General features: G+C 53.4%; 1 protein-coding gene across 1 annotated transcript; it reads right to left on the bottom strand.

Moving 5' to 3' along the window:
• Positions 1-830: 830 nt before the first annotated feature.
• LOC309445303 (uncharacterized protein) lies at positions 831-26,957 on the bottom strand (the record flags this gene model as incomplete). The annotated part of the gene is made up of 5 exons (XM_082063933.1): positions 22,823-26,957; positions 12,545-12,612; positions 9,572-12,308; positions 1,627-4,410; positions 831-842 (listed from the first exon to the last, which is right to left on the bottom strand). The coding sequence occupies exons 1-5, from the start codon at positions 25,247-25,249 to the stop codon at positions 831-833; spliced, it is 8,028 nt and encodes a 2,675-aa protein (XP_081920059.1). The 5' UTR covers positions 25,250-26,957.
• Between the last annotated feature and the right edge of the window lie 423 nt (positions 26,958-27,380).

Below are 27,380 nucleotides of genomic sequence, written 5' to 3'. Positions count from 1 at the left end.
ACCACACAGTATCTCACCATCAGGAAGACCTCCAATTTCAGACCCATGGATCCTGGGAAAGGATCCTGCAAAACAACACCCTGTGCCCATCCTGCCTCATGCTTTCCTCTAGGCATCCTCCATTCCCCACTCTGGGACGTGTCTTCTCAAGACAAGCACTTCATCTCCCATTCTCGTCATCTTAAGACATGGCCAATGGCCTTCTCAAGGATTTCCAGTTCCCTCAGACAAGTTTTCCTACTGCTCAAGGACATATCAGGACATGGACAGGCTCTATTCAGTGCAACTCCTCTATTCATACCTCTGTGACATGCCACATTCTCCTTTCCCACCCCATGGCTCGATCTGACTTCTGCAGACCCTTCCCAGCAATGACAGCATGTTAAAAACTAGACAGAGGTATCATATACACGGTGTCAGCAAACTCAGCTGTTGACCCATCCTGTTTGGCAAAGCTTAGCTATCTTCGATGGAAACGTGGCAGACCTGGAAAAAATACTATTTCCATAGGTGATGTCAGACAGCTGCATTTAGAGCACAGGCACTGATTTCACACCCTGAGAGAAAAACCCAAATCTTCATGTGCACAGCACCATAACAGATTATATCAACTGTGTAGGAGAATATTATTTTGCTTTTATTGCAGAAGGGTAGTTCATTTTTGTGGCATTTTGCTTTCTTTTGTTTTGCTTGTTTGTTTGCTCACTTGTTTTTTATTTTCAGAAAATAAGATTTCCAGGATTTCTGAAACAATGCAGCTTTTGATACAAATACCAAACCAACATCAAAACAGTACAGCATATTTCATGCTACTTCTCTGATGAGGAATATCAATCCATAACCTAGGGAACAGGCAAAGCAGGATAAGAACAACAACAAAAAAGCCGTTTCTAACACGTACCTCTGCCCGAACGCTTTATGCTACCGAGTAACAAAATACTTAGAAAAAGAACAGAGAAAATGTCTGCCACATCTTCCCTACATACTCGATGACTGGTTGGAAAAACACAGGGAGAGAAAACTTGGTAGTCTTAACTGTCACCTCACATCACACCTCTTGCAGAAGACAATCTAAGAGGAGGAGGACAGAGTTTTCCACAATGCTGATACCAGCACTGTCCACGCTCATCAAAGGTAGTAAGAAATAAATAGTGCCTGGAGAACAGTTAGCACTTCAGCCTGCATGAAAAGAACTCCTTCAGCAAGCTCAGGTGGAAATACTACTCAGCGTCAACAAGAGCCTTCGAGAGCCCATGTCATGGCACCTCTCAACACAATTTGCACTGATGTCATTCCACCCAGAATACTAAATTTCACCTAGAGAAATAAAACTGCTGGTGGGTGAGGCAATATCTTCCTTCAGTTCTCTCACAAGCAAGAGCTGGAGGGCTCCGCCAAGAACGCCAAGGCTGATGCAAAGGTCTGTTCACATCCTGAAGCCCCCGCCAAGCAGCCACTACCCGCGGGCCCCGGGGGCTCAGCCCGGATCCTTTCACCACCCGCCCAGGGAGCAACAGAAAACGGACACAGTGGGGAGAAGAGAGTGAAAGGACAGAAGAGAAAAGGGACAGAAGGGAGACGAGGTGTCGCGAAAGGGCGAGAAGCAAGACAGTGGGGGACACTGACCGTGTCCAGGAGAGTGGGAGGCTCCGGCTGCGTCTCCTTCGCCGCGGGGCCGGGCGGCGGCGGGAAGTTGGGGCTGAAAACCATCAGGTCGCTCTTGCCCGCGCCGTCCGCCACGCACAGGCTCCGGCTCTGGCGCTGCGAGTACGACCAGCTCCCCACTTCGCTGGCGCACACCAGCGTCGCCGGCCCGGGCCCCGCCAGCACGCCCGCCCGCGGCGCCCAGCGCGACGCCCCGTACAGCACCACCGCCAGCAGGAACAGGCTCGACACCGCGCAGATGGCCACCACCAGCCACACGTTCGTCGTCGCCGCCGCTCCTGTCGCTGCCGCACCACCCTCTGCTGGACGCAGCCCCGCCCCTGATGACGACGATGAGCCCGCGGCCGCCAGCGCCGCCTCGGCGCCCTCCACCAGCGACATGCTGAGCGTGGCCGTGGTCGAACGCGCCGGCTCCCCGTGGTCCCGCACCACGATCACCAGCCTCTGCCGCGGGCCGTCCGCCTCGTCCAGCGCCCGCGCCGTGCTCACCTCGCCGCTGTACAGCCCCACGCGGAACGGGCCCTTCCCCCGCGGCTCCCACAGCTCGTAGCGCAGCCACGCGTTGTAGCCCGAGTCCGCGTCCACCGCGCGGATCTTCGCCACCACCTGCCCCGCCGGCGCCCCCCACGCCGCCCACGCCCACAGCGCCCCCAAGCCCGAACCCGGCCCCGACGCCGCCTCGCCCACCACCCCGGGCCCCGGCCCGCCGCTTCCAGCCGGCAGCAGCGCCGGCGCGTTGTCGTTCTCGTCCACCACGAACAGCTGCACCGTGGCGTTGCCGCACAGCGGCGGCTCCCCCGCGTCCACCGCCCGCACCTCGAACTGCAGCACCTGCACCTCCTCGTAGTCTAACGGCTGCAGCGCCCACAGACGCCCACTCTCCGCGTCCACCGACACGTAGCTCGACGCCGGACGCCACCCCCCGCCCGCCGACGCGACACCGCCCACGCCGCCCTCCCACACCGAGTACCGCACGCGCCCGTTGGCCGCCTCGTCCGGGTCCCGCGCCCACACACGCGCCAGCTCCGCGCCCGCCGCGTTGTTCTCCCGCGCCAGCACCGTGTACACGGCCTGCGCGAACGCCGGCGCGTTGTCGTTCACGTCCGACACCGGCACCCGCAGCCCGCGACGCCCGCGCAGCGACGGCGACCCGCCGTCCTCCGCCCGCACCTCCACCTCGTACTCCGACACCCGCTCCCGGTCCAGCGCCTCCCGCAGCACCAGCGAGTACGACCCCGCGAACGTCGACACCAGCCCGAACGGCGCCGCCGGCCACACCGCGCAGCGCACACGACCGTTCGCCCCCGAGTCCCGGTCCGACACGCTCAGCAGCGCCACCACCGTCCCCACCGACGCGTCCTCCGGCACCGGCACCGACAGCGACGTCACCCACACCTCCGGCGCGTTGTCGTTCACGTCCAGCACCTCCACCAACACCTTGCAGTGACCCGACAAAGGGGGCGTTCCCTTATCTTTTGCCTTAATTTGTAGGTCGTAGAAAGCAACTGTTTCGAAGTCAAGGGCGCCCGTCAGCCTGATATCTCCACTTTTTACATCTATGCTGAATATATCTGAGAGCGAGGGAGGAACAATAGTATCAATTTCGTAAATCACTTCTCCATATGTTCCCAAGTCCGGATCCGTGGCATTCACCCGAACCAGCACTGTCCCCTCTAAGGCGTCTTCGAGCAGTTGTACGCTGTATACCAACTGGTTGAACTGAGGCGCGTTATCATTTATATCCAGCACCGAGATCACCAGCTCCATCGTGCCCGTCAGAGACGGCCGGCCCCCGTCACTCGCCGTCAGCACCAAGTGGTGGACAGGCAGCGTCTCGCGATCCAGAGGTTTCGTGAGCACCAGAAACAGGGATTTACTGCGCGAATTACTGTTTTCTTCCTCTACAGTGAAATACTCGCTGGGACTGAGTGTGTAGGAGAGCTCCGCGTTGGCTCCAATATCTGCATCCGACGCGCCCTCCAGAGGAAACCGAGACCCTGGCATCGTGGTTAACTCCGTGATGCTGAGGTTTTTCCGGGCGGCGGGGAAGAGCGGGGCGTTGTCGTTGATGTCCGTGACCTCCAGCTCCACGTGGAACACGCGCAGCGGCCGCTCCACCAGCACCTCCAGGCGCAGGGCGCACGGTGCGCTCTTCCCGCACAGCTCCTCCCGGTCCAGCCGCGAGCTCACCACCAGCGCCCCGCTCGCCCCGCTCACCTCCACGCTCGCCTGCCGGCCCTGTGACACCAGCCGCAGCCGCCGCGCCTCCGCCTCGCCCGCCTCCAGGCCCAGGTCCTGCGCCAGACGCCCCACCACCGTCCCGGCCTTGGCTTCCTCCGGCACCGAGTACCGCACCTGCCCGCCGACCAGCGCCCAGGCCGCCTGCAGCACCAGCACCCGCACCACGGGCCCCCACCACTCGCCCATCGCTGCTGCCGCCGCCGCCGCCACCCGCCCGGGCCCCGCACGGCTCCCCGCCGCCGCCCGGACGCACCGGCTCTCCTGCCCGCCCCGCGCCGCCCCCCCGCGCTCACAGCCGGGCTCTCCGCCGCACCGGGGCGGAGCCGCCGAGCCGCTCGGCCGCCGTTTCTGAGCCTGCAGCGACACCGTGTGCTGCTCCGCCGCCGCACACGCTCCCACCGTCGCCTCCGCGCTGCTTAGCTCCTCTCTCGGCTCTCTCTTGCCTTCTCCTCTTTCTTTTTCTGATTTCTTCCCACTTTCATATCTTTCTTCCTTGCCTTTTAACTGCTTGTTCGCATAGGTTCATTTCTTTGCATCTTAATTTCCCTCATCCTTATTCTGTCTTACTGTTTTCTACTTTTAAATATGGTATTTTTACTCGTTTTCCTTCTTCTCTTCCTGCTTTCTTTTCTCTGATTTTCTTTTCTTCCCTTCCTTCTTATTTTCTGTCTTTGCATACCCTTCTCTAGTCTATACTTCCTTTTCTCTCTTTCCATCCTTGTCTCCACCCTTACCACCTCTCGCAGCTCATCCATTCCCGCTGCCGCCGCGGCGGAGACCGCCAAAAGACGGAGCCATCAGCGCGGGAAGCGGTACTCTAACCGAGGCGGGGACAGATAGGGACCAGTTCTGTTCGGCATCTAGAGGTAATGTTGTTGCGTTCTAATAATATTCTTTATAGGTTCTTCCTTTTTTTTTTTTATCCTCGTTGTCATCCTCTTTCCTTAGTTTCTTGTCTCATGTCGTCCTTCCTCGTTTGCTTCTTTCTTTTCCTCCTTTTTTCCCTTTTTTCTCTCCCTCACCACTTTTCCATATACAGTGAAAGCATCGCTGCATGGTAGTAAACTCATTTGTCTTTTCTTTTTCTTTCTTTCTTTCTTTCTTTCTTTCTTTCTTTCTTTCTTTCTTTCTTTCTTTCTTTCTTTCTTTCTCTTTCTTTCTTCCTTCCTTCCTTCCTTTCTTTCTCTTCTTTCTTTCTCTTCTTTCTCTTCTTTCTCTTCTTTATCTCTATTGTTTGATTTGTACCCGTTTGCCTTTATTTCTATCGTTCCTTGTCTTCACTGTTACCTTAGTCCTTCTCTTCTTATCACTTTCCTGGCCTTCCCTTCTCTTCTTCTTCCCTTTACCAATATGTTTCCTACATGATTTTATCACACTCGACATGGAACACGGACATGCTCTCAGGCAAGAGGTCTTTCCTCTTCCTCACGACTTTTCATCAAGCCTTACACACTGTCCCTAAGTACCGAGCCTGTCGACGTCCTCAACTCCATTAACCATGCAGAGATAACATCGGTGCATGCTGCTAATCTCCTCTATCATCCCTTCCTTCTCCTTTCTTTCTCACATCCTTCCTTTTTCCTGGCATAGATTCTTTGCTTTCCTGCTTCCTACCCATTATTTCCTTCTTCCTTTTCATCTCTTTCTTTCTCTTTTGACTTCTTTTCCTTTTCTTTTTTTTTCTCTCTTCCATTTTCTCTTCCTTCGTTCCTCTTTCCTCCTTATATTCTTTCTCATCCGTTTTCTTTCTGGGTCCAGCCTGCCACATCCATGCCTAGTCTTTGCTTCTGCTCCTGTTATTGTCTCTTCTTTTATTTTTCACGTTGACTAAAATATTTTCCACATGAGCCACGTGGCATGGAAATGGCAAGAATTCTCATTCGCCTTCCATTCCACCATCCATGCCTCCAGAAAGGAACAACCTTCCTGCTTTCATCCAGCCTATGCAAGACACAGACTGTGTCTTCACCTCAGCCCCCTTCCACTCTGGAAGAAGACCACACTCTTCTGCCTCCAGTCCACTCAAGGACCCAGCACGTAACCGAGGAAGGCAATCATGTGGTAAAGAAACATCTCTGCTACATCAGAACAGAATGCACCACCCTCAGAAACACAAGACCAAGTCCCAGATACTTGGACACCAATACAAACTGGCTCCAATGAGTCCAAACAATGAAGGGGAGTCTCTCATTTGTTAACTCAAACTCATCACAACCCAGCACAATCCCGCACTAAGGCTTTAAACACACATGACAACCACAGCTCTCAAGCTCTCTTCATGTACCTCAATTAAGAGTTGTTCTTCTGTCCTCGTTTTCCACTTGGATGCTGAAATCAAGCTCTTGCTTTCCCTTTCAGGCAGGCACGCAATGCAGGAAGAACACACCAAGAACCTCAATATCCAGAAGCAGAACTCCCCATGGAATACCTCTCCTTCATCAGCATGACCTACCTGTCACACAGCCAAACAAACACCACCAAGGTAACACCGAGACATTTTCACGGAGAACATCCCCTTGACACCCACTGCATGCACTCTGCAAACTCACTGGGGTCCCTCCTCTATCTGTGCTTGCTGCCATCAGCTCATGCTGGGGAATTGCTTCTAAGGGACTTTTTCCCCTAAAATTTCTACAGTACCTCAACAGAAAAACTCACTCATTCTGCAAAAGCCTCAAAATTACTGGACAGTGTGCAGTGCTCCCTTCTGCACTTCTATCACAGGGCAAGCAGAAGGGAGACCTGAAAGCTAAGGATATTCTCTCAACATCAACCTCAGTTCAGGAAAGTGGAAAAGCCATCCCCCACACTGATGCCAGTTGGTCCAAAACTCTGCAAGCACACAGCTGTGAAAATTCTGACATCTGCATCTCAACCACTGTTCCAAACACAATGCCAATGTGAGACATGAAAAACCATAAGGGTGGGAGATTTTGCTGAGAGAAGAAAACTAAAAGAACCCATTCCATGCATATAGAAATGCAAGCTTTGGCAAAATCTTCAATATGGAGAGCACTTCTTCCCTTGTCTAGCAGGGGAGATGAGAAGAGACGTGACTGAGGAGGGCTTTAGAGAAGTCAAAGCGATCCACATTTCAAAAACCTTCTGTTTGATCAATAGCATACCATGTTCAGGAGAAAATTATTAAAGTAAGCCTATGGCAGATGTCCTCACATCACACAGGAATACTATGGAAGACAAAAGGATGCAAGGATTTGCAGAACTTCTCGAGGTCCTCAGCAGTGCATGGGAAAGCAGCACTGTGTGCTGGGTATCTTCTCAAGATCTTCTACTGGCACCCCCTATCCTACACCATAGAAAATAATTCAATCTAAGCAAACATTATCCAGTGCTTCTACAGCGACACAGACTGTGTTCTACCCAGCATCTCCATTTCACTCAGGCAACACCCTACCCCACTCACTGTCACTCTCCCAGTGATACATGCCCAGACCCTGCTTGGTGCCACTCAGAGCATCACTGCCACAATACCCACACCTTGCTCCCCCACAAGAACATGCCCCAAATCTAATCCCCACTCTGAGCATGACCTAGGCCTCTGGACATCCTCACCTTCCCTTGTGACCAGCACAAAGAATATATGGATGGATGCAATGGTATTCACTATCTGGCAGACTCTTCCCAGGTGCCTGAGCTTCACCCTGAGAATACTTTGTGTCTTCTCAGCAATCTCAGATGGAAACACCATAGCACTGCATGTTAGAGTTCTTACAGATTCTGTGAGGAGAGTTGTGACAGCTCAAATCCCAGTCTGCACAAATTTTATTATTTAAAAAGAACACTCCAAATGTCAAGCCACAAGTGCATACACAGTTATCAACTGGGTGGGGAAATTTGTACTACAGAGAACCAGAGCTGGGCTGCTCTGCAGGGCTTGGTAGGTACATGCATATATCAGAACAAGCCATGTGTAACAGGACACAGTATTTCTACTGAGGACAACTGTGCAAATGCACAAGTAGGGGAAGTCAGGAGCACAAAGATCACACCCACCTCCTCATATGCCCTTAAAAATCTTGCCTGAGGAGAAGAAAGAAACCATCATGGTAAGATAAATGGCTGTGGAACCTCCTGTACATGCCCAACATTGTGCAAGGACAGCAGACTGAACTGCCACCCTCCCACAGTGTCTTTCTCAAAACTAGATGGAAAAGGTCTGTCAGACACTATTCAGCCGTCTGCATCTCACCCCTTAACAACACATTGGCTATGGCAGGCAGGTAGCAGCACAAGGGACTGTCTCTGGTGGGAGATATTCATAACTTCAAAGAAGATTGAGAGCATTTCAATAGCACATACTATCTCATGATTAGGAGAGCTTCCAACACCAGATCCATAGAGTCTGGGAGTGTATCTTGGTCAAGAAGACCTTGTGCCACACCTGCCTCACGCTTGGAACTTGTGTTCTTAAGACAAGCAGATTATCTCCTATTCTCCTCATCGTATGACATGGCCTATGGTCTTCCCAAGGATTTCCAGTTACTTTAAACAAGTCTTCCCATTGCTCAAGGTCACCATTCACATCAGGACATAACCAGGCCCTACTCAGTGCCTCTGCCACATTGACCTCTGTGACATGCCACAGTTTCATTTCCCAGCTCACTCTGGCTTTTGTAGAGCATTCCCACCAATGACAGCATCATAAAAAACATACAGACATTATCACATACACCGTGTCAGCAGATGCTCTGGAGCTGACCCTTCATATTGGGAAATGCCTTTACCTCAGACAGAACTGTTTTAGACCTGGGACCGATACTCTTTCTAAAGGTGATATTGGGACACGTCTAACAGCAATGAACTTTGATTCCTAATGTGAGAGAACAAGTGAAATACTGATGATCACATCAATAAAACAAATAATATCTACTGTGTGGGAAAATATGGTTGAGTTGACGGATTTATTAGAGTACCACTGCTCTGCAAATATTCAAAAACATCAAAAAAGGACAGCATCCATCACAACGACTGTCCAGCCAGGAACACAAAGCTCAAAAGCAGAGCAAGGAAAAGGGGCAGAAAAACAAAATAGAAGGAAAAGCAAAGGCCGATTTCCAACTCCCACCTTGGGTTCCATTCCTCTACCTGAGTATTTTTTGCTTCTACATATGTAAGTAACATAGTAGCAAAAAGGAACCAATAAAAGTGCCCATTGCCTGTCTTGTCAACAAGACTAATAAAACTGGAAATAGTGCCTGGGGAACTGTGACCACCGTAGAGTGCGTGACTTGCACTCCTTCAGCAAGCTCGGGTGTAAATGCTACACACCAGCAAGCAAGAGCGTCTAGACAGCAGTCGGCGTGGCACCTCACCGAATTCCGCAGCGATATTATTCGACGGGAGAACAACTCACACCAAGAACAGCAATGCGTAGCCAAGAAATACAACTGCTCCTGGCTGAGGCAACACCTTTCTTTAGCTGCCCACACAGAAAGAGCAGAGGGTCTCTGCCAAGGACGCCAAGGCTGATGCAAAGATCCCGTTAACATCCCTAAGCACCTGCCAATCACCCACTACCCGCAGGCCTCGGGGGCTCAGCCGGGCTCCCATCACCGCCTGCCCAGGGAGAGGGAGAAAAGGGACACGGCATACAGAAGGGACACGAGGGAAAGGAGCGAGAGACAAGACAGTGGGCGACACTGACCGTGTCCAGGAGAGCGGGCGGCTCCGGCTGCGTCTCCTTCGCCGCGGGGCCGGGCGGCGGCGGGAAGTTGGGGCTGAAAACCATCAGGTCGCTCTTGCCCGCGCCGTCCGCCACGCACAGGCTCCGGCTCTGGCGCTGCGAGTACGACCAGCTCCCCACTTCGCTGGCGCACACCAGCGTCGCCGGCCCGGGCCCCGCCAGCACGCCAGCCCGCGGCGCCCAGCGCGACGCCCCGTACAGCACCACCGCCAGCAGGAACAGGCTCGACACCGCGCAGATGGCCACCACCAGCCACACGTTCGTCGTCGCCGCCGCTCCTGGCGCTGCCGCACCGCCCTCCGCCGGACGCAGCCCCGCCCCGGATGACGACGATGAGCCCGCGGCCGCCAGCGCCGCCTCGGCGCCCTCCACCAGCGACACGCTCAGCGTGGCCGTGGCCGAGCGCGCCGGCTCCCCGTGGTCCCGCACCACGATCACCAGCCTCTGCCGCGGGCCGTCCGCCTCCTCCAGCGCCCGCGCCGTGCTCACCTCGCCGCTGTACAGCCCCACGCGGAATGGGCCCTTCCCCCGCGGCTCCCACAGCTCGTAGCGCAGCCACGCGTTGTAGCCCGAGTCCGCGTCCACCGCACGGATCTTCGCCACCACCTGCCCCGCCGGCGCCCCCCACGCCGCCCACGCCCACAGCGCCCCCGAGACCGAACCCGGCCCCGACGCCGCCTCGCCCACCACCCCGGGCCCCGGCCCGCCGCTTCCAGCCGGCAGCAGCGCCGGCGCGTTGTCGTTCTCGTCCACCACGAACAGCTGCACCGTGGCGTTGCCGCACAGCGGCGGCTCCCCCGCGTCCACCGCCCGCACCTCGAACTGCAGCACCTGCACCTCCTCGTAGTCCAACGGCTGCAGCGCCCACACACGCCCGCTCTCCGCGTCCACCGACACGTAGCTCGACGCCGGACGCCACCCCCCGCCCGCCGACGCGCCCCCGCCCACGCCGCCCTCCCACACCGAGTACCGCACGCGCCCGTTGGCCGCCTCGTCCGGGTCCCGCGCCCACACACGCGCCAGCTCCGCGCCCGCCGCGTTGTTCTCCCGCGCCAGCACCGTGTACACGGCCTGCGCGAACGCCGGCGCGTTGTCGTTCACGTCCGACACCGGCACCCGCAGCCCGCGACGCCCGCGCAGCGACGGCGACCCGCCGTCCTCCGCCCGCACCTCCACCTCGTACTCCGACACCCGCTCCCGGTCCAGCGCCTCCCGCAGCACCAGCGAGTACGACCCCGCGAACGTCGACACCAGCCCGAACGGCGCCGCCGGCCACACCGCGCAGCGCACACGACCGTTCGCCCCCGAGTCCCGGTCCGACACGCTCAGCAGCGCCACCACCGTCCCCACCGACGCGTCCTCCGGCACCGGCACCGACAGCGACGTCACCCACACCTCCGGCGCGTTGTCGTTCACGTCCAGCACTTCCACCAACACCTTGCAGTGACCTGACAGCGGGAGCGTCCCCTTATCTGTCGCCTTAATTTGTAGGTGGTAGAAAGCGACCGTTTCAAAATCCAGGGCGCCCGTTAGTCTGATCTCCCCGCTTTTTGCATCGATGCTGAATACATTTGAGGCAGAAGGAACAACAGTATCGATTTCATAAGTAATTTCTCGATTTAGTCCTTCGTCCAGATCCGTTGCGTTCACCTGGGTCACCATTTTCCCCTTTAAGGCGTCTTCGGGTAAGAGCACGTTGTACACGGTCTGGTTGAACTGGGGCGCGTTGTCGTTCGCGTCCAGAACCGAGATCACCAGCTCCATCGTGCCCGTCAGAGACGGCCGGCCCCCATCACTCGCCGTCAGCACCAACCGGTGCACAGGCAGCGTCTCGCGGTCCAGTGCTTTCGTGAGCACCAGAAACAGAGAATTAATGCGCGAGTTAGTGTTTTCTTCCTCTACTCTGAAATGTTCGCTGGGGCTGAGTGTATAGGAAAGCTCCGCGTTGGCTCCGATATCTGCATCCGACGCGCCCTCCAGAGGAAACTGAGACCCAGGCACCGACAATTCCGCGATGCTGAGGTTTTTCCGGGCTGCGGGGAAGAGCGGGGCGTTGTCGTTGATGTCGGTGACCTCCAGCTCCACATGGAACACGCGCAACGGCCGCTCCACCAGCACCTCCAGGCGCAGGGCGCACGGCGCGCTCTTCCCGCACAGCTCCTCCCGGTCCAGCCGCGAGCTCACCACCAGCGCCCCGCTCGCCCCGCTCAGCTCCACGCTCGCCCGCCGGCCCTGCGACACCAGCCGCAGCCGCCGCGCCTCCGCCTCGCCCGCCTCCAGGCCCAGGTCCTGCGCCAGACGCCCCACCACCGTCCCGGCCTTGGCTTCCTCCGGCACCGAGTACCGCACCTGCCCGCCGACCAGCGCCCAGGCCGCCTGCAGCACCAGCACCCGCACCACGGGCCCCCACCACACGCACATCGCTGCTTCTGCCGCCGCCGCCGCCACCCGCCGAGGTCCCGCACGGCTCCCCGCCGCCGCCCGGACGCACCGGCTCTCCTGCCCGCCCCGCGCCGCCCCCCCGCGCTCACAGCCGGGCTCTCCGCCGCACCGGGGCGGAGCCGCCCAGCCGCTCGGCCGCCGTTTCTGAGCCTGCAGCGACACCGTGTGCTGCTCCGCCGCCGCACACGCTCCCACTTCGCCACCGCGCTGCTCAGCTCCTCTCAGAGCTCTCCATTCTCTTCTCCTCTTTCTTTTTCTTGTTCATTCCTTTCTATCTTTCTTGCTTCCTCACTCGTTTTTTTGATCAGATACCTTTCTTCCCTCTTCCTTTATTTCTTCTTCATTCTGTATTCTTTTCTCTTTCTTAAGTTTTCATCTTCTTTTTCTACTTTGTTTTCTTTCTCTCTCTGTTTTTTTTTCTTTCCTCCTTTTGTTTTTTTTTCTTTCTTCCTTCTCTTTATCCTTTTCTCCCTGCCGATCCAATTTCCGTACTCCCCTTTCAATTTTTCTGTTTTTCTCTCGTCTTTAACCCACTTGTAGCTTGCCAGCCACCTCCCACGCTACGGCGAAACCATCAAAGACGTAGGCCTGAGTGCTAATTACGGGACATCAGCCCTAATTACGGCACATCAGCGCCTTAGCGCGGTCCTCTAACCAAGACGGAGGCTTTCAGAGGAATTCAGTTCAGCAAGTCGAGACTGTCAAGCAACTGTCAGTTCAGCAACTGGCGATAACATAGCTGCACTCTGGTAAGCTCCTTTTTGATTTCTTCCTTTCTTTCTCCTCGATGTCATCTTCCTTCTTTTCTTACTTTGTCTTATGTCGTCCTTCCTCGGGTTGTTTTTCCTCTTCTTTCCTCCTTCTTTCTCTCCCTCACCACCTTTCTCTATAGAGTGATAGCATCGCTGCATGCTGCTAAACTCCATTAACCACGGAGAGACAAGGTCAGTGCATGCTGGTAATCTCCTCTATCATCCCTTCCTTCCTCCCTTCCTCGCTCTTTCCTTCCATAGATTCCTTCCTTTAGAGCTTCCCTTCCCATTCTTCCCTTCTTCCTTATCCTCTCTTCCCTCCTCTTTCGACCTCTCTTCCTTTTCTCTTTCTTCTTTTCTGTTCTTTCCCTTCCATATTCTTTCGTGGTCTGGCATGTCATATCTTTGGCTCCTGTTCTTTTCTGCTTCCATCCGTGTTTCTTCTTTTCCGCATTTACCAAAAGATTTTCCACACCACTACACCACACTTACCATAAAGCATGGAAATACCCTTTGGCAAAAGCTCTCCTTCCTCTTCTCTTATGCTTTCCATACCTCTGGACGGGGAACAAACTTCCTGCTTTCCTCCAGTCTATGCCAGACAGACAGACTGCCCCTTCACCTCCCCTTCCCTTCTCTTCTGGAAGAAGACCACACTCTTCTGCCTCCAGTCCACTCGACAATCCAGGAAAAAACAGAGCAAGGCAATCGTCTGGCAAAGAACAGCTCTGCCACATCAAAAGAGAATCCACCCCCCGCTCTGAAACACAAGCCCAAGCCCGAGGTACCTGGACAAATAATAAAAACAGGCTCCAATGAGTCCAAACAATGCAGGGGAATCTCTCATTCTGGAACTCAAAGCCATCAGAGCTCAGCACAACAATCCTCCACAAAGGCTAAAAAAGCATGGGGCAACCACAGCTCCCAAGCATTCTTCCTGTACCTCGATGCAGAGCTATTATTCTGGCCTCATTTTCCACATGCACAGTAAATGTCAAGCTCTTGCTTTCCCTTTCAGGCAGGCATGCACTGCATGAACAACACAGCAAGAACCCCAGTATCCAGGAGCAGTAGTCCCCACAGCATACCTCTCCTTCATCAGCATGAGCCACCTGTCACACAGCCAAACAAGTACCGCCAGGGTTACACCACGACATTTTCTCTGAGAACATCCCCTCAACATCCAACACATTCACTCCACAAACACAGTGGGGTTCCTCCACCATCCGTGCTTGCTGCCACCAGCTCATGCTGTGCCTGGAAGCAGCAGAAAAGGAATGAGAGCAGCCAGTGGAGCTTTGCTGCTTCAAACCTACAGGCATCACAATCCAAGCAAAATTCTGTAGAAACAACAGGAAGATATCATGACTGAACAGGAACAAAAGTACAACTGTCTCTCAAACACACCTTCTTTAAGTATTCTTGACTTACCTGTAGCTTCACTTGTTGTTTCTTCAGAATAAGAATCGTTTTCAGGGCAGGAGAATTGCTTCTAAGGGACATTTACCCTTAACATTTCTGAGTAACATCAACAGGAAAAAAATCACTCATGTTCTGCAAAAGCCTCTGACTCACTGGACAATGCACAGTGCTCCCTTACGCACTTCTTATCACATGGGAAGCAGAAGGGAGACCTGAACGCAAAGGAGATTCTCTCAAAGTCAGTCTCAACTCAGGAGAGTGGAGAAGCCATCTCCCACACTGATGGCAATTGGTCCAAAACTTTGCAACCAGACAGCTGGGAAAATTCTAACATATGCATCTCATCCACTGTTACAAACACAATGCCACTAAGAAAGAGGAAAAGCCAACAGGGTGGGAGTTTTTGCTGAAAGAAGAAAACTCCTTCATCTGCCTAAGAAGGGAGGTGAGCAGCAAGATGACCGAAGGGGCTTTAGAGAAGTGAAAGTGACCTACATTTCAAAAACCTTCTGGTTCTCCAACAGCATACCACGTTCAGGAGCAAATTATTAAAGGAGCCTATGGCAGATGTTTTCACATCACATGGGATTACCACAGAGGACAAAAGGGTGCAAGGATGTACAGAACTTCTAGAGGTCAGATGTGCAGATATTCTGGAGTTCCTGAGACAATCCCAAGCAAGCAGCGCGGCATCAGGCCTCTTCTCAAGGTTCTCTACTGGCATCCTGTATCTTGCGCCCTGGGAAATAGGGTCCTCAGCTAAGCAGATATTGTCCAGTCCTCACCTAATGACAGAGACTGTGTTCTACTCAGCATCTCCATTTCACTCAGGCAACACTCTTCCCCACTCACTGTCACTCTCCCAGTGTTACATGCCCAGACCCTGCTTGGTGTCACTCAGAGCATCACTGCCACAATACCCACACCTTGCTCCACCACAAGAACACGCTCCAACCCTAATCCCCACTCTGAGCATGACCTAGGCCTTGGACATCCTCACCTTCCCTTGTGATCAGCACAAAGAACATATGGATGGATGCAAAGGTATTCACTATCTGTCAGACTCTTCCCAGATGCCTGAGCTTCACCCTGAACACTCTGTGTCTTCTCAGCAATCCCAGAGGAAACACCACAGAGCTGCAAATTAGAGTTCTTCTTAAAGATTGTGTTCTGACAGCTGTGACTCCACTATGCACAGATTTAATTATTTTTTTAAAACCCATACAAAATGTCAAAGTGCAAGTGCAATCACGATATCAACTTGATGTAATGTGGTTAAAACCACGTAACTTATGTCTAATTGTACCACAGAAAAACAGAGCTGAGCTGCTTTGCAGGGTTTGTCACATACATGCACATATCGGAGTGAGCCATGTGCGATATGAGAGAAGAAAAAAATGCCATCTGTACTGAGGCCAACTGTAGAAGTGCACAAGTAGGGGAAGTCAGGAGCACAAATTTAACACCGAGGCAACATCAACAGCTGTGGAAGCTGCTATACGTGCCCATCACTGGACAAGGGTGGCAGATTGGTAAGATACCCTCGCAAAATACCTTTCCCAAAACAGGAGTGAAAATGACCATTAGACAGTAAGCAGCCATCTGCATTTTATGTCCCATTCTTGTCATCTTATGACATGGCCTATGGTCTTCCTAAGGATTTGCAATTCCTGCAGACAAGCCTACCCACTGCTCCAAGTCACCATTCACACAGGACACGGACAGGTCCTGCCCAGTGCCACTGCTACATTCAACTCCGTGACATGCCACAGTTTCCTTTCTCAAGTCAGAATTGCTTCAGCTTTTGCAGACCCTTCCCAGAAATGACAACACCATAAAAACCATACAGATATTATCATATACGTGGTGTTTGCCAGACGTTCCCCAGTAGACATTTTGTACTTGGGATACTCTTCATCTATTTCAGATGAAAATGTTTAAGACCTAGAACTGTTACTCTTTCTAAAGATGATATTGGAACAGCTCTAATGGCAATGAGCTTTGAATTCATGATGTGAAAAAACTGCTAACGAGCACACCAATGTAGCAAATGATATCTACTGTGTAGGAGACTTTTGCGGGGTTGATTTTTTTTGTTACTGATATGAGAAATTCCAGGGATTATAAAAGTATGGCTGCTGATGCAAATATTCAAAGTGCGTCAAAAGAGGCCACTGCCCATCACACCACCAGTCCAGCCAGAAACACAAAGCTCACAAGGTGGGAGAGGAAGAGGGAAGGAAAAACAAAAACAAAACAAAACAAAAGGCAAATACCAGTTTCTAACACTTGTCCTGGGTTCCAATAGTCTACCTGAGCAGTTTATGCTTCTTACTACTGCAACAACATAGTGGCAAAAAGAGAACAAGAAAAGTCCATTGTGCATGCTTAGCCACTAAGACTAATAAATCTAAATAGTGCCTGCAGGACTGTCACCAGCACAGCCTGTGTGCCTTGCATTCCTTCGACAACTTACAGTGAAAATGCTACCCATGAGCAAGCAAGAGCACCTCGAACGCCCATGGCGTGGCACCTTTCAAGGCAGGCCACAATGGTTTTATTCGACGACAGAACAACTCACACCCGCAACAGCAAAAATCACCTGCCGACCCTAACTTCAGCTGGGTGCGGCAACACCCGGGGGCTCAGCCAGGCTCCCACTACCGCCTGCCCAAGGAGCAAGAGAGAAGGACCAGAGCAGAGAGAAGGGCGAGAAGGGGAGAAGCAAGAAGGGGCGTCGGGGAAGGGGCGAGAGGCGAGGCAGGGAGGAAAAAAACCAAAGGAAAAAAAACCAAAGGAACGTATTCAACTGTGCCAAAACACAGGTTTGCCAACATCTTGAATATGCAGAGCACTTCTTCCACTCCCTAGCAAAACTAAGACCAGAGTAGTGACTTCTGTCTGGCCAACAACATTCCACATCAAAAGCAAGAAACTTAAGGCATGTATGGCCATTACTTTCAAGAGCAATATTACAACACAGAACATCAGGAAAGGAGGATATGCCAAACTTCTGGAGGTCCCAAGAAGATCCCAGGAGAGCAGCACTGTGCACTGAAACTCTTCCCAAGGTTTTCTACTGGCACCCTCTCCTGTGCCATGGGAACAGCATCTGCACAGCTAAGCAGACATTATCCAGTGCTTCTGCAGTGACTCAGACTGTGTTCTGCCCAGCATCTCCAATTCCCTCAGGCAACATTCTTCCCCAAACAAAATAATTCTCCAAGTGACACATGCCCAGACTCTACTCAGTGCCACATGGAGCCATCACTGCCACAATACCCAGACATCGCTCCACCACAAGAACACGTCCCAGCTCTAAAGCCCACACTGCATGTGACCCACATCTTCACCTTCCCTTGTGATCGGCACAAAGAACATATGGACAGATGCAAAGGAATTCACTGCCTGACAGACCCATCCCAGATTCAGGAACTTCACCCTAAATACTTTGTGTCTGCTCAGCAATCACAGGTGGAAACACCACAGAGCTGCATGTTAAAGTTCTATAAGATTCTGTGATTAGAGCTGTGACAGCTGTGACCCCAGTCCACACGGATTTTATTCTTCAAGAGGACCACAACAAATGCCAAAGTGCAAGCACAATCACAAGGTCATTCGGGTGGGAGAATTTGTACCAGAGCTGGGCTGTTCTGCAGGGCTTGGCATGTATGTGCACATATGAAAATTAACTATGTGTGACAACAGGACACACCATCCAACACTCCATGCCCATCCTACCTCATGCTTTCCTCTAGGCATCCTCCATTCCCCACTCTGGGACATGCATTCTCAAGACAAGCAATTCATCTCCCATTTTTGTCTTACGACATGGCTCATGATCTTCCCAAGGATTTCCAGTTCACACAGATAACCCTTCCCACTGCTCAAGGTAACACTTCACATCAGTGTGCCATTGTCACATTCGTCTCTGTGATGTACCACAGTTCCCTTTCCCATCTCAGGGTTCACTCCAGCTTTTGAAGACCCTTCCATCAATAAGAACACTACAGAAAAGAACACAGATGGTATAATAGAGGCAATGTCATCCAGACTCTCTGCAGGAGACCCTTCATGGTTTGCAATGCTTCAGCTATCTCAGAGGGAAATGTTATGCACTGGGGAGCTTTACTATTTCTAAAGGTGATGTTGGGACAGCTCTAAACGGCACGGGCACCACTTTCATTCTGTGAGATAACAGCGAAAATTTTGATGAGCACAGTACTGGAATGGATTATATGAACTGTGAAGGACAATTTTTTTTGTGGTTTTGTTTGTTAGGGTTTTTAGGGTTCTTTCTCCAACTGAACATTTCTGGGTCTTCATATACCTCAAAAAAGAGCCGTTCTTCCTGCCTCATTTTCCACCTGCACACTGAATGGCAAGCTCTTGCTTTTCCTTTCAGGCAGGCACGCACTGCCACAACAACGTGGCAAGAACTGCCGTACCTGTGGGCATTAATCCCCGTAGAACACCTATCCTTCTTCAACATGAGCCACTCATCACACAGCCAAACAAAAGCCAAAAAGGTAACACTACAGCATTTTCACTAAGAATACTCCCATTGTACTGATGGAATCGGCTGATGTAGTTTCCAAACCCCTATCCATGATTTTTCAAGAGTCATGTCAGTCGGGTGAAGTCCATGGTGACTGGAAAAAAGGAAACATTTCACCCATTTTTAAAAAGGGTAGAAAGGAGGATCCTGGAAACTACCAACCACTCAGCCTCACCTCTGTGCCTGGGAGGACCGTGCAACAGATCCTCCTAGAAGCTGTGCTGAGGCACATGGAAGACAGGGAGGTGATTAAAGGCAGCTGGCAGGGCTTCAAAAGGGCAAGTCCTGCCTGGCCAAACTAGTGGATTTCTATGATAGAGTGACTACATCAGTGGACAAGGGAAGAGCTGTCATCAGTCTGGACTTCTGTAAGGCCTTTGATGTAGTCTCCCACAACATCCTTGTCCCCCACAATATCCTTCTCTCTACATTGAGAAGATATGGATTTGCTGGATGGGTGGATGAGGAACTGACTGGATCATCGCATCCAGAGGGTAGAGGTCAACAGCTCAATGTCCAGACGGAGATCAGTGAGGAACGGTGACCCTCAGGGATCCGTATGTCCCACACCTGAGGGACAGAATGTCATTCAGAAGGACCTGGACAAGCTCAAGAAGTGAGCCAATGCAAAATTCCTGAGGTTCAAAAGGGCTACATGCAAGGGCCTGCACCTGGGTCAGGGCAACCCCTGGTATCAATACAGGCTGGGGGATGAAAGGATGGAGAGCAGCCCTGTGGAGAAGGACTTGGAGGTCCTGGACACAAGCTGACTATGTGCACTCACAGTCCTGAAAGCCCAATATATCCTGGGCTGCATCAGAAGAAGTGTGGTCAGCAGTTTGAGAGAGGTGATTCTGCCCCTCTACTCCACTTCGGTGAGACCCCACCTGGAGTACTGTGTCCAGCTCTGGAGTCCTCAGCCCAGGAAAGACATGGACCTGTTGGAGCACATCCAGAGAAGGCCACAAAAATTATCAGAGGGATGGAAGACCTCTCCTTATGAGGAAAGGCTGAGAGAGTTGGGGTTGTTCACCCTGCAGCAGTGAAGGCTCTGGGGAGACTTTATTCCTGCCTTTCAACACCTAAAGGGGGCTTATAAGAAAGATGGGGACAGACTTTTCAATAGGGTCTGTAGTGACTGGACAAGGAGTGATGGCTTTTAATTAAAAGGAGCGGAGATTTAGACTATCTTTAAGGAAGACATTTCTTACTATGAGAGTGGTGAAACACTGGCCCAGGTTGCCTCCCATCCCTGGAGACATTCAAGGCCAGGCTGGACTGGGGTGTGAGGATATGCGGAATTTCTGGAGGTCCTCAGAGGATCCCAGGCAAGTAGCACTGTGCACAGGGACACTGCTTGACATTTTCTACTACCATCCTGTCTTTCATGCCGTGGGAAATGAGATCAGCTAAACAGATGTTCTCTACTTCTCCCCCAATGACACAAACCATGTTCTACCCAGCATCTCCATTTCCATCAGGGAACACTTCTCCCTGCTCAAGGTCACCCTCCAAGTGCCACATGCCCAGGCCCTACTCAGTGCCATGTGGAGCCATCACTGCCAAAATACACAAACATTGCTCCACCACAATAACATGCTCCAGCTCTAAACACCTTTCTCTGCACAAGGCACTGTCTCTGGTGGGAGACAATCATAAGCTCAAAAAATACTGTGGGCACTTCAATACCACACACTGTCTCAAGATTCAGGACTCCAACTCCAGATCCTTGTGAGTCTGATAAAGGTTCCTGGGCAAGAACATTCCATAGCCAACCTGCCTCATGCTTTCCCCTAGGCATCCTCCATTGCCCACTCTGGGACGTGTTCTCAAGACAAGCACATCAGCTCCCATTCTTCTTCTTACAATATGGCCCACCATCTACCCAAAGATTTCCAGTTCCCACAGTCAAGTCTTCCCACTGCTCAACGTCACCCATCACTGCGGGTAATGTCCACACCCTACTCAGTACCACTGCCACATTCATCTCTGTGCCATGCCACAGTTTCCTTTCCAACCTCAAGGCTCAATCCAACTTTCGCAGACCCTTCCCAACAATGAGAGCACCATAAAAAACGTACAGATATAGAAGCATAGAATGTCCTGAATTGTAAGGGACCCACAAGGATCACCGAGTCCAACTTCTGTCCCTGCATATGACAAGCCCACAGTTCACACCGTGTGTCTGATGGTATTGTCCAGTCTCTTCTTGAACACTGTCAGGCTTGGGGCCGTGACACCTCCCTGGGAGCCTGTTCCAGTGCTCCAGCAACCCTTGAGTGAAGAACCTTTTCCTAGTGTCCTACCTAAACCTCCCCTGGCACATTTTCCTGCCCTTCCCTCGGGTTCTGTCATTGGTCACTAAAGAGAAAAGTTCGGTGCCTGCCTCCTTCCATTGTGAGGAAGCTGTAGCCGCCATGAGGTCTCTCCTCTCAGTCTCCTCTTCTCCAGCCTGAACAAACCAAGTGACTTTAGCGACCCCTCATACAGCTTCCTCTCCAAACCCTTCACCAACTTGGTAACCCTCTTCTGGACATTCTGCATTAGCTTAATATATTTTTTTATCCTATGGCGCACAGAACCGCACACAGTGCTCCAGATGAGGCTGCACCAGTGTAGAGTAGAGCAGGACAATTCCTTCCATTGCCCAGTTGGCCATACTGTGCTGGATGCACCCAGGACGGGTTGGCCTCTTGGCTGCCAGGGCACACTGTTGGCTCATGTTCAACTTGCCATCAACCAGATGTTGACCAGGCATTGTCCATAACTGCTGCCGGATGCAACAATGCCTTTTGTTAGTTCTCCTCAATAAGAACAAGCTGAGGAGCTCCAGCAAGGACGTCAAGGCAGATGGTATCATACACACGGTGTCCAGCAGACTCTCTACAGCTGATACTTAAGGTTTGACAATGCTTCAGCAACTTCAAAGGAAAATGTTACAGACCTGAAAGCAACACTCTTTGTACAAGTCATTTTTGGAAAAATCTAATGGCAATGGACAGTGACTTCATTCAGTGAGAGACCAACCCATATGTTGACAAAGATATCAATCTTGCGGATAGTATCTACTGTACTGCAGAATTTCCATGAGATATTATGTTGTTGTTGTTGAAAGAAGCATTTCCAGAGAACTGGTAATGGTGTTGCTCCTAACGCAAATATTGAAAGAGTATCAAAACAAGTTAGTGTTCATCAAGCCACCTGTCCAGCCAGAAACTCAAGTTCAAAACACAGGCAGGAGAGTGGGAGAAGAAAAAGAAAAATCCTGTTTCTCACACTTGCATTGGGTCACACTCCTGTCTCTAACCACTTTATACTACTAACTATGGTTACAACATACCTGGGAAAAAAAAAACTGGAAAACTCCTCAATGTCCTCCCTACTTTCTAATGATGGTGTTGGAGCCAAACAAAAAGAAGAACTTACACCATGGGGAGATAAAATCTTTGAGAACTCCCAATTTGCCCTACTCTCTCTTACAGAGAAGAATGAAAGGAGGACAAAGAAACCACAGCTGATAACCCCACCACGGTCAGAACTCAGCAAAGGTAATAAGCAGTAAATAGTCCTTGGGGTCCTGTCACCTTCAGAACCTGTGTGTCTTCCTCTAAGCAAGGTAGGGTGGAAATACTACACATCATGAAGCAAGACCATCTCAAAATCCCACGTTGTGGCACCTCTCATCACAATCCGCAGTGATTTCATTCGACGGGAGAACAACTCACACCTACAACAGCAAAACTCACCTGTCAACCCTAACTGCTGCACGACACGGTAATACCTTCCTTAGCTTTCCCAAAAAAGCATGAGCCAAGGGGCTCCGGCAAGGATGCCAAGGAAGTTGAAAAGGTCCCCTTTACATCCTTAACCACCTGACACGTGGGGGCCCAGGGGCTCAGCCCGGTTCCCACCACTTGCGGCTCAGGGAGTGTGAGAGAAGGACCAGAAGAGGGAGAAGAGCGAAAGGGGGTAGAAAGGCAAGAAGGAGAATGGGGAGTTGGGGAAGGGGTGAGAAGCAAGACAGTGGGGGACACTGACCGTGTCCAGGAGAGCGGGCGGCTCCGGCTGCGTCTCCTTCGCCGCGGGGCCGGGCGGCGGCGGGAAGTTGGGGCTGAAAACCATCAGGTCGCTCTTGCCCGCGCCGTCCGCCACGCACAGGCTCCGGCTCTGGCGCTGCGAGTACGACCAGCTCCCCACTTCGCTGGCGCACACCAGCGTCGCCGGCCCGGGCCCCGCCAGCACGCCCGCCCGCGGCGCCCAGCGCGACGCCCCGTACAGCACCACCGCCAGCAGGAACAGGCTCGACACCGCGCAGATGGCCACCACCAGCCACACGTTCGTCGTCGCCGCTGCTCCTGTCGCTGCCGCACCACCCTCCGCCGGACGTAGCCCCGCCCCTGATGACAACGACGAGCCCGCGGCCGCCAGCGCCGCCTCGGCGCCCTCCACCAGCGACACGCTGAGCGTGGCCGTGGCCGAGCGCGCCGGCTCCCCGTGGTCCCGCACCACGATCACCAGCCTCTGCCGCGGGCCGTCCGCCTCCTCCAGCGCCCGCGCCGTGCTCACCTCGCCGCTGTACAGCCCCACGCGGAACGGGCCCTTCCCCCGCGGCTCCCACAGCTCGTAGCGCAGCCACGCGTTGTAGCCCGAGTCCGCGTCCACCGCGCGGATCTTCGCCACCACCTGCCCCGCCGGCGCCCCCCACGCCGCCCACGCCCACAGCGCCCCCGACGCCGCCTCGCCCGACGCCCCGGGCCCCGGCCCGCCGCTTCCAGCCGGCAGCAGCGTCGGCGCGTTGTCGTTCTCGTCCACCACGAACAGCTGCACCGTGGCGTTGCCGCACAGCGGCGGCTCCCCCGCGTCCACCGCCCGCACCTCGAACTGCAGCACCTGCACCTCCTCGTAGTCCAACGGCTGCAGCGCCCACACACGCCCGCTCTCCGCGTCCACCGACACGTAGCTCGACGCTGGACGCCACCCTCCACCCGTGCCGCCCTCCCACACCGAGTACCGCACGCGCCCGTTGGCCGCCTCGTCCGGGTCCCGCGCCCACACACGCGCCAGCTCCGCGCCCGCCGCGTTGTTCTCCCGCGCCAGCACCGTGTACACGGCCTGCGCGAACGCCGGCGCGTTGTCGTTCACGTCCGACACCGGCACCCGCAGCCCGCGACGCCCGCGCAGCGACGGCGACCCGCCGTCCTCCGCCCGCACCTCCACCTCGTACTCCGACACCCGCTCCCGGTCCAGCGCCTCCCGCAGCACCAGCGAGTACGACCCCGCGAACGTCGACACCAGCCCGAACGGCGCCGCCGGCCACACCGCGCAGCGCACACGACCGTTCGCCCCCGAGTCCCGGTCCGACACGCTCAGCAGCGCCACCACCGTCCCCACCGACGCGTCCTCCGGTACCGGTACCGACAGCGACGTCACCCACACTTCGGGCGCGTTGTCGTTCACGTCCAGCACCTCCAGCTCCACGCTGCAGTGTCCCGACAGCGGTGCCCACCCCTTGTCTCTCGCTTCGATTTGCAACTCGTGTAAACGGACATCTTCAAAGTCAAGGGCACCTGTCAGTCTGATCTCGCCGGTCTTCGGATCAATTCTGAATAGATCTGTGTTACCAGCAGGAACTGAACTGACGATGCTGTAAGAAAACTCTTTATTGAGACCCTCATCCGGATCCGTGGCATTCAGTCGCGCCACCAGCGTCCCCTCTACAGCGCTCTCTGGTAACTGCACTTTATACACGGTCTGGTTGAACTGGGGCGCGTTGTCGTTCACGTCCATCACCGAGATCACCAGCTCCACCGTGCCCGTCAGAGATGGCCGGCCCCCGTCACTCGCCGTCAGCACCAACCGGTGCACAGGCAGCGACTCGCGGTCTAGAGATTTCGCGAGCACCAGAAACAGAGATTTCCTATTATCATCAGAGGATTTAACATCTAAGGTAAAGTGCTCGGTAGGGCTGACTGCATAGGAGAGCTGTGCGTTCGCGCCGATATCTGCATCCGAGGCGCCCTCCACAGGGAACCGAGACCCCGGAGGAATGTTTTCCGATAAACTGAGGTTTTTCCGGGCTGCGGGGAAGAGCGGGGCGTTGTCGTTGATGTCGGTGACCTCCAGCTCCACATGAAACACGCGCAGCGGCCGCTCCACCAGCACCTCCAGGCGCAGGGCGCACGGCGCGCTCTTCCCGCACAGCTCCTCCCGGTCCAGCCGCGAGCTCACCACCAGCGCCCCGCTCGCCCCGCTCACCTCCACGCTCGCCCGCCGGCCCTGCGACACCAGCCGCAGCCGCCGCGCCTCCGCCTCGCCCGCCTCCAGGCCCAGGTCCTGCGCCAGACGCCCCACCACCGTCCCGGCCTTGGCTTCCTCCGGCACCGAGTACCGCACCTGCCCGCCGACCAGCGCCCAGGCCGCCTGCAGCACCAGCACCCGCACCACGGGCCCCCACCACACGCACATCGCTGCTGCTGCCGCCGCCGCCGCCACCCGCCCGGGCCCCGCAAGGCTCCCCGCCGCCGCCCGGACGCACCGGCTCTCCTGCCCGCCCCGCGCCGCCCCCCCGCGCTCACAGCCGGGCTCTCCGCCGCACCGCGGCGGAGCCGCCGAGCCTCTCGGCCGCCGTTTCTGAGCCTGCAGCGACACCGTGTGCTGCTCCGCCGCCGCACACTCTCCCACCTTTGGTTTTCGATGTTTTAGTTTCTGTCGTTTTCCTTTAAATATTTTTCTTCGTCTTTCTTTTTTTATTATTTAGCTTCCTTGACTTTCTTCCTTTTCTATCTTAATTCTCCTCTGCCTTCCTTTTCTTCGTGTATTTCTTTTCGTTGTGTCCCTGCTATGCCGTATTCTTTACTCCCCTTTCCTGTCCGTTTCCCTCCTGCTTTCTTTTACGCACCCTCGCAGCTCATCAGTTGCCTCCGGCGCTTCGGCGGAGACCGTCAAAGGCGGACCATCAGAGTTAATTACGGGACATCAATTCCGATAGCGGTACTCTAACCGAGGCGGAGGCTGTTAGTGACCAGCTTTCTTCGGAATCTAGAGGCAATGTCAGTGCATTCTGATAATCTCGTATTTCCTTCTCCCCTGCCTTCCTGCCTTCTTCTCTCTTCCCTGTCCTGCTCTCTCCTTCTCTTCTTCCTTCTTTGCCTCTTCCTTCTCTCCTTTGCCAACATGTTTTCTATGTGACTACCTCACTCGCCGTTGAAAAGTGATACGCCCTCATTCGTCTTACTCAGCACTTCTTATCAAGCCTTGCAAAGTGTCCCTGAGTACCAAGGATGCCAAGGTCCTAAAATCCATTCAGCATGGAGAGATAACGTTGGTGCATGCTGGTAATCTCCTCTATCATTCATTCGTTTGTTCTTTTCTTTCCTTTATTTTTTTTTCTCTTTCCTTTATTTCTTGCTTGCTTGCTTTTCCCCTGCATACATTCCTTCTTTTCCTGCTTCCTTTCTCCTTCGTTTTTTTTTTTTTTTTGTTTGTTTGTTTGTTTTTTGCTTTAGTCCTCTCTTTCTTTTCCCTTTCCTCTTTCTGCTCTTTCTCTTCCTTTTTCTTTCATGGTCTGGCCTTCCATATCCTTCCCCCTCTTTCTCTTCTGCTTCCATGATTGTGTCTTCTTTCATTTACCGCATTTACCAAAAGATTTTCCACGTGACTATACCATACTTACCATGAAGCATTAAAACGTCCTGTGGCAAGAGCTCTCATTCCCATTCCCTTATGCTTCCCACACCTCCAGCTGGCGAACAACCTTCTTCCATTCATCCAGTCTATGCAAGACAGACAGACTGCCCCTTCACCACCCCTACCCTTCTCTTCTGGAAGTAAACCACTCTCTTCCACCTCCAGTCCACTCAAGGACCCAGCAAATAACAGAGCAAGGCAATCATGTGGCAGAGGACAGGTCTGACATCAGAGCAGAATCCACCACCCTCGGAAACACAGGTCCAAGACCCAGGTACTTGGACATCTGTGCAAAAAGTCTCCAATGAGTCCAAACAATGCAGGGGACTCTCTCATTTATGAACCCATCACAACCCAGAACAATAATCCTCCACAGAGATGAAAACGCACAGGGCAGCCACAGCTCCCGAGCACTCTTCAGGTACCTCGAAGAAGAGTTGTTCTTCTGGCCTCATTTTCCACCTGAATGCTAAAATCAAGCTCTTGCTTTCCCTTTCATGCAGGCATGCAATGCAGGAACAACACACCAAGAGCCTCAGTATCCAGGAGCAGTAGCCCCCACGGAATACCTCTCCTTCATCAGCATGAGCCACCTGTCACACAGCCAAACAAACACCACCAAGGTAACACCAGGACATTTTCACTGAGAACAACCCCTTGACACCCAACACATCCACTCTGAAAACTCACTGGGGTCCCTCCTCTATCCATAATTGCTGCCACCAGCTCACACTGTACCAGGAAGCAGCAGGAAAGGAACGAGAGCAGGCAGTGGTGCTTTGCTGCTCCAAAGCTACAGGTATTACCATCCAGGCAACATTCCACTGATCAAAAATAAAGATTCCATGACTGAACAATAACAAAATACATCTGTCTCTCAAACACACTTTCTTTAAATATCATTTACTTG

This window comes from Streptopelia decaocto (genome assembly GCF_964273445.1).
Source record: "Streptopelia decaocto genome assembly, chromosome: 12".
In the NCBI taxonomy this organism is placed as follows: domain Eukaryota; kingdom Metazoa; phylum Chordata; class Aves; order Columbiformes; family Columbidae; genus Streptopelia; species Streptopelia decaocto.
The sequence above is the reverse complement of the archived record's forward strand: the minus strand, read 5'-3'. Positions and strand labels throughout refer to the sequence as shown.